Here is a 7500-nt window from a genome sequence, read left to right on the forward strand (position 1 = left end):
ATTCTCAGAGAACTCTACCCACCAGTCCCGCAATTGGTGTGGGCAGTCTGTTGATTTTCTTCACCAGTCCTGGTTTTATAGCACTCAGGAGCCTGGATTCAGAACAAAAAATGACAGGTTTTTAATAGTTTCACCAACATGGACTCCCTGATAATACCCTGCAGAAGCACAGAGGTGGACGTGATGTCAGGAACATACTCGCACAACAGGATGCCATTCTCCAGACCACTGCGGAAGCCCTTGTCTCCAAAGCTTCTCCCCGTCACGGCCTAAGGTGCAGAGAGATGACAGGAAGCAAAGGCGGTGGTAATGGATTAGGATCAGAGTTGCTTTTTCTAATGGCTACCAGGAACTTGCTTTAAGCCGAGACCCTCTAAGAGTCTAATGCAATGTCATTACATTGCACTGGTCATTCCAAGCTGCGGATTGTTGCACTCAGTAGAAGCAAAACTATTCATGGTCAAAGCAGATATTGGAAATTCTGGACTTTGGACTCAACGCTTTAGTGCGATAACCACATAGGAAATATGCCTCTCAGCTCCCCAGTTTTGTGCCATTCCCTCTCTTTCAACCCACATTCCTGGTTCTGTCTACAATGCCGGAATCCAGTGCAGCGAGTGTCAATATATATAATCTATGTATATAATCGACATCCTGAAGGATGGAATCATTTTCATTGTTGATTCAGATTAACTGAGGCACGTCAGAGCGTATCTATATTGTACCTGCCATATCAATGCAAATCCCTAGCACTAACATTAAAACAACAAGCGGGTCTATATGGGGCACTGGTTCAAGTCTGATGGATTGTGTTTCGGTGTCCCTGGCCGGCAGTACCACTTAGCATGGCTCCCCCTTTTTGGGACCCCGGATGGAAAGGGCGCATGGAAAGGAACCAATATAGAGGAGTGACACCATTAACAGTGCAATGACACACTGGGCAGTGTCCTAATTCTGTTGTCTCAACATGCACGCTCATACACACAACTGATTTAGAAAGAGGGAGAGAACGAGAGAGAGAGAGAGAGAGAGAGAAAAAGACAGAGAGACAGAGAGAACAAGAGCAGCACAAAATGGTGCCAAACAACTCAAATACCTGAGTATTTGGGCACATTGTTTTTAGCTCAACCGGTTGCGTAAATGGTGAAAAGATGGGGTGAAAAGAGAGGAGGTTTGACTGCCGCTGGTCCAGACTTCTAATCCAGAATTAACCCATTATTGGAAAGGGCACTTTCAATTCACCGCAAGCACAGTCACTTCCTCCTTCGATATTCCCATGCATTGACTGGGAAAACTGTAGTGTTTGATAAAGGCCATATATGTAGAAGGTATACAATAAGATATGGTTGCATGAAATTTCCTCTCGTTCTCTTCTACATTATGTAATGAATACCTGGCAGAAATGTTAATTATGCCAAGATTTACGTGTTACATAATTGGACAGATGTTTACTTTTCCCGTGAAACCTTCCAGCATTTCTAACAAACACAAACACACGTACCAACGCAAACACAAACAAACCATCTGGCATGATGTTGTGTTATTAGGCTCGCCTGCGCCACTCTAAAACATTTACAGCTGCCCCATGAATCATTAAGCATCCAGGGACACTACCGTGGAGAAGGAGCGCTGGACTACTCATCTGATTGCCTATAACATAGCTCCACGGGAAAGGAAGAAGTGTTTGTACTGGAACCTTACATATACACATAAAATATATATACAATTACATTTGTCAATTATTTAGTGATAGACGACTGAAGGTTACTTGTTATTTGGTAGAACTAATGTACAATTTAGAATGGCAAAGATAATGGAGTCATAGGTTTGTCCTTTGGGTCAAATTAGGACATGAAGCATCTATGCTTCCATGATTCAGTGTTTGTGTGTGTCTGTCTGTGTGTGTGTGTCTGTGTGTGTCCATCTGTGTGTGTGTGTGTGCGTGCGTGCGTGGGGGCGTTCATTCCCTGTATGCATGGTGAATTAGAGGAGAGGACAAGTAAAAAGCACTTTTGAGGAGTGTATGTAAGACGGAGAGGGTTGAGTGAGCATCCATGTGTGTTGCATAAAGAACCCAAGCTAAAGGCCCCAGGGAGTTTAAGTGCCAGTCTTCAGTAATTTGACCCCCAGCGGGACACACGCACACACACACACACACATTTCAGTTCCCCTCCAGAGTGGCTCACGGCTGGTCAGTGGGGGTGAATGGCAGCGGCAGATACCATTTAAATGTGGAGGAGGAGGAGGTGGTGGGTGTGTCAGTACAGAGGAGTAGGGTAAACAGCAGACAAGTACTTCTCTTAACGTGGCATTTAACAACTGCAGGGAGAGAGTACGGGTCGGATGGGAGAGGGAGAGATGCCAGTGGTTGGGCAGGAAGTGGATACAAAGGGTCAGACACTGACATAGTGTCTGACCCTAATAAAGGACAGAGAGAGAGAGAGAGAGAGAGAGAGAGAGAGAGAGAGAGAGAGAGAGAGAGAGAGAGAGAGAGAGAGAGAGAGAGAGAGAGAGAGAGAGAGAGAGAGAGAGAGAATACAAAAGTGTAGGAAGATTTTACATGTTCCTGATGTTTGTACTCAGGATTATCATGGTGGACTTACTTAAGATAAATATTGGGCTGCATCCTGCTTCATGTCTCGCCTGTCTCCTGTGTGACCAATTACAAACCTCCCCGCAAACTCTGCCAGAGTTCATTAAGGATAGAGAGGGATTTGCAATGCTAACTCTACTGCCTGGTCTCATAGTGGGACTATCTGTGCACCAGTCATGACTCTAGCATCAAGGCTAAGTACTTTGTCTCTCCCTATCTCTCATTAGTGCCAACCGCTGGTTGTCAGAAAGCCATCGGGTTGAGTTAATCTCCTTAGGTCTTTTGTGACATCTGGCACACATACCCTGCACATACAAGCACAGATGTAAGCAGAAAGAAAATGTGCGCTGTAGCGCACATTCTCCCTGCTGATACTCCATCTGCTGTGATTCCTGCTGTAACTCATTGTCCTGGTTTTCCCCATCCAGGTTTGGCTGGTTACATTAAAAAGCCACGTTGCATTGTGGGTGGAAATCATGATGCCGTGGAGAGATTGCTCAGTGATGGATTGATTCTGACTCAGCTGGAATACGAGCCAATCCATCCTGTCTTCAAACAGATATGGATGCCTGGCCTGTGCCAGGGTGATTTCCTGGTCCGGTTATGTGGAGATATGTTGGTGTTGTACAGACCCCCTGGTCGACGGCCCCTGGAGACAGTGACACCTGATAGGCTAGCCATGTTATGTTCCCATAGCGACCGGTGGCAGTGTCACCCAACCTGGGTGCTCTCAGAAGTTTGTGTGTGCAATAACATACACAGCTGGCCAACACATGCCCACCCAACTATTCACGCGCAAACACACACACACACACACACACACACACACACACACACACACACACACACACACACACACACACACACACACACACACTATTACGCGCATGCACGCACAAACACACAAATGCACAGGAATAACCTACAAAGAAAAGATACAAAAACACGCATTTGCACACAAACAGGCAATGAAAGGTAATGACATGCATGAATGCACCCGGACATACAAAGACTACAAACACGTATGCACTCAAGCACAAACACACAAACTATCGGGACACATAGATTGTTGGGTGGCATAGTTAACCGAGGACCATGTACACCTGTGTATGAATTCACTGCTTCAAAAATAGAGTGGGCCCGAGTCTCAAAATAACTGGGGAATTATGGTGAAAGCGCCACACGGAAAATAACACAAATACCGTGACATAAGAGTCTGACCACAGCTTTAATGTATGACCTCGTAGATAAATTAGCTCTATAAGGGTGTGTGTTAGAACATCCTCGTAGACACATCTGTGTTATTGGTTCAATCCTAGCACTGTTTTTCTATATATGCTTCTATTTTGAAGACCCAGTCTGCGAAATGGGTCATTTGGAGCTTGTGCCCCGTTGAGGACTATGCTTAACCCCGTAGGCTCACACAGGCCTACCACAAGCACACTGAAACGGATGGAGCAGGACGATTGAAATCCGTGTTTCACGGTTGGTAACAGACAGTCAGCGATGTAACAAACACAACGGGACGAATAATCTTCCTGGCCGACATCTACTCATTGAAGCATCTCTTGCGTGAATGCTGGCCTGGTTTCATAACCATGGCAACCGGAATGCCCTAGCGCCTGAAAAGGGGGCGTTATCTATCCTTGCGAGGAGAATATGGGCTCCTCTCTTGATCGACAAATCCCAGTAAAAACACTCTTAATTTATATGTAATGGACCTGGATGTAACAGCCTATACTGGGCTATATGCAAACTTGTTGAATGGTGGCCTATATGCGCGTGTCATTCTGCTGGACTACTACACGCAGAGGTAGAAACATGCAAAACAAGCACACGTGTGAGCGGACCCCCACACATTCCAGTAGGCAGCTGAACCCCCTGGTCCCGCATTGTCCACAGTCGCAGTAATCCGACACTAGGGACACCGCAGCGTACCCCAACAGATGACGGTGCGCCGTTGTATTTATATATCCCACTCAGGACGCATCCGACTGTGCGGCTGCCCGTTGCGTCTGCTAGGCTACATACTCTCTTTCTGATAAAAGTCTGCGTGTTGGATGACGCCGCTTACCTCGATCCATTCCTGCGCCTCTTGAAATGCGGGTTCAGGATGACTTGCTTCAATTGGCCCCGATTCGTTTTGAGTGGCATTTATTGATGCGTGGCTATCCGCGCTGGGACTAGTCATTTCTTTTTTAGTCTACCCAACACCAGGCCGGCTGGGTGCAAGAACAAACTATCCGGTATCAATGGGCGATTGTTAACGTGATACAGCCCCTTTCAGAAGAGTCGTGTTATTGTCGTCCAGTTAGGAACGATCCGTTATCCTCGCTTGAAACGGAAAACCTCAAGCAGAGCTCCAACAAGCGTAGGCCGGACGTATATGACGAATGTTCCTCGTGCGGCGGCAGAGATGGAGCGAGCTCCTGCTACTCCCACACAGCAACACAAACCAGCCGCTAAAAATAATGTCGTGCCGCGTAGCGCGAGTCGAACCCTACTGTCCATAGCGTCTGTAGCGCGCGCGTGTGGAGGAGGACGGGAATGCGCACAAGATAATCTGTATGGGGGGCGGGGGCGGGAGAAAGTGGCGTCTTTACAGCACGGTCTGGTTATATTGTAGCTGTTTTGTTTTATGATGTGATGCGCTTTTAATGGAAAGAAATATGCCATTCATTATATTTAACATGTACATAGCCGTTTCATCCACAAGTAAAGAGCATATTTGCATTTTTTCCTGCAAGCCAAATGCGAGGAGGACAAATATAATTCCGGATTCATAATAAAGGTTTAATATAAAACTCAATATCACTACTTGTTTTGAACTGCTTTATTGAATAGTCACAACTGCATTGCCAACACCAAGAACAGAGAGGCTGCAAAAAGGTATTTGAACACAGCCTAGAAATGCCATCACCTAAAAATTAACAGTATTACATCCCAAGAAACGGTTGTTTGGGCCCCTTCTTGTTCGGCAGTTTAGGTTCAATGTAATCTAACATTTCACAATAAGGCAATTGTCAATAGCATACTGGCATGACCACAATTAGTATAATAACTTAACATCCAAAATAAAGTTCAATCTAACACAACTGTGGTTCATAAATTAACAAAAAATAAGGTAACCACCAGTTCATCCATCGACATAACCAGTATTTGTTTAAACACATTTTCAATACAAGCTTTGTTTTTCTCAAATTACAGTGCATAACTCACACCACTGACTACATCCAATTGTTTTTGGACAACCGAGTGACCTTTCCCCTTCCATCCGAATGTCCAAACAGACTAAATCCAACTTTTAGAACCGTAACAGTTCTCTCGACATTCCTCTAATTTACTGGTATTCATAGCGTTGCCTCTGAAGGCACTTGTGCATCAGTATGTCTCGACTTAGAAAAATCACGGCTCAACAATAACAAACAGAAACTCAGTGATAAAAAAAAATAGTAGTCGCATAAAAAGGCCTTTTTGCTACTAAGCAACAGTTGACAAGAGGCAGCATTATTTCGTGAAATTGTTTAAATGTGTGCAAGAAAACATTCTGCTTTGAGGGATTTTCTTGTTGAGCTTTGCAAGCATTGTGGAGCCATTTGTATCTATAGTGCATTTTCACATATGTGTGTGTGTGTGTGTGTGTGTGTGTGTGTGTGTGTGTGTGTGTGTGTACCAGTCATTCTAACGTCAAGGTGAATCTTTGATTCCTCATGTGTGCTTGGTGTAATGTAGTGTTACTTTGAAATGACACCCAGCAATCCCCTGATGAGTTTAAGCCTGACAAAGTGCCACTGCGGAGAAGCGAACTTCACCTTTCTCTCTTTCCATGAATCCACGACACACCCTTGCAGCATCCTGCAGAGATACCAAGGAAAATGAGTTCAGTTGGTTGTTTAAAAATAATGATGCTTGCATAAACAGTTCCCTCTGGTGGTAGCATGGTTACAGTACAACTATCGAGGCCATGAAGGATGGTCGATGAGGGTGAGCAAGTACTGTACAGTTCAACTGTTCAACTGTGGGTCGAACTCACGGTCTGACACAGAATCCACAGGATAGTGTGTTAAAGTCCCAAATATAACCAGCTGAATTAAACCCTAATATTTTTCAATTGAAACTCGGAGCCAAGCGTGGGACAGGGAGTATTGCACTAAAATGGTATGGCTGTGCAATATGCATATGGTTCAACGCAGGAAGCATAAGTATTTGCATATCAGTGGTAGTGAATATAGAATAACATATCCTATCTTATCTTAACTTAGGGTATTTACTGCAGCAACAGGTCAACAACAGCTGAATATTACCGATAAGAACGAAGTATCCTTGGTGGATCCATGTGATACAGGTCCATCCATTCGTCCATCTGGAAAGAGAATATCATCCATCACACAGAGCTTATACTTGAATATGAACACCGTAAGAACAATGATGTTCACTCACCAAGCTCATGAAGCTTTCCATTCACATTGACGAAGGCAACGAAGTGGAAGTTCACTTTATCAGCTGCGGGCTGGAGAAAAAAAATCGAATGAAACAAAAGAAAATATTAGAATGAATGAATAACATCCAAAAGGACGTATTGAATAGGGGTTATTCTTCTTCCGAGTCTTACCATGCACTGGCCCTGTGCTGCCGCTTCATCATGAGCCTCACGGATGGCCTGGCAATATAAATATTATAAACATTAGATATATCATCCTGCATAAATTAATTATATACAACTGTATAAGAGAAGAGTGAACAGACGTTGTTTGAAGTCCATTAGTACAACTGTCTTCTAGGAGAAAATTGATTTGATTAGGGCAGCATAGTAGACATTATGTCTACCGGTATGTCTATATCTGCCTGCATACACTCATGTAAAACTCAGCAGTTTAGTGCCCTCTAGGGGTGAGATGATGTAACAC

General features: G+C 44.4%; 2 protein-coding genes across 9 annotated transcripts in view; both read right to left on the minus strand.

The window, feature by feature from the left end:
* Positions 1-5135, minus strand: part of LOC132454350 (LIM and calponin homology domains-containing protein 1-like) — a 25425-nt gene extending 20290 nt beyond the window's left edge. For 4 of the 8 annotated variants that reach the window (XM_060047654.1, XM_060047655.1, XM_060047656.1 and 1 more), the window contains exons 1-3: positions 4668-5135; positions 199-269; positions 23-92 (exon numbers count right to left, since the gene is read on the minus strand). In XM_060047654.1, coding sequence (XP_059903637.1) covers positions 23-92; positions 199-269; positions 4668-4784 — 258 coding nt within the window. In that variant the 5' untranslated portion in view covers positions 4785-5135. The remainder of the gene's footprint in view (positions 1-22; positions 93-198; positions 270-4667) is intronic. The other 4 variants (XM_060047657.1, XM_060047653.1, XM_060047658.1 and 1 more) reach the window with 1 other exon arrangement.
* A 276-nt stretch (positions 5136-5411) lies between these two features.
* uchl1 (ubiquitin carboxyl-terminal esterase L1 (ubiquitin thiolesterase)) overlaps positions 5412-7500 on the minus strand; it is a 3630-nt gene continuing 1541 nt past the window's right edge. Inside the window, exons 5-8 of the mRNA XM_060047674.1 lie at positions 7206-7253; positions 7034-7103; positions 6898-6956; positions 5412-6448 (exon numbers count right to left, since the gene is read on the minus strand). Coding sequence (XP_059903657.1) covers positions 6365-6448; positions 6898-6956; positions 7034-7103; positions 7206-7253 — 261 coding nt within the window. The 3' untranslated portion in view covers positions 5412-6364. The remainder of the gene's footprint in view (positions 6449-6897; positions 6957-7033; positions 7104-7205; positions 7254-7500) is intronic.

Source organism: Gadus macrocephalus, chromosome 3 (genome assembly GCF_031168955.1).
Source record: "Gadus macrocephalus chromosome 3, ASM3116895v1".
NCBI classification, from domain to species: domain Eukaryota; kingdom Metazoa; phylum Chordata; class Actinopteri; order Gadiformes; family Gadidae; genus Gadus; species Gadus macrocephalus.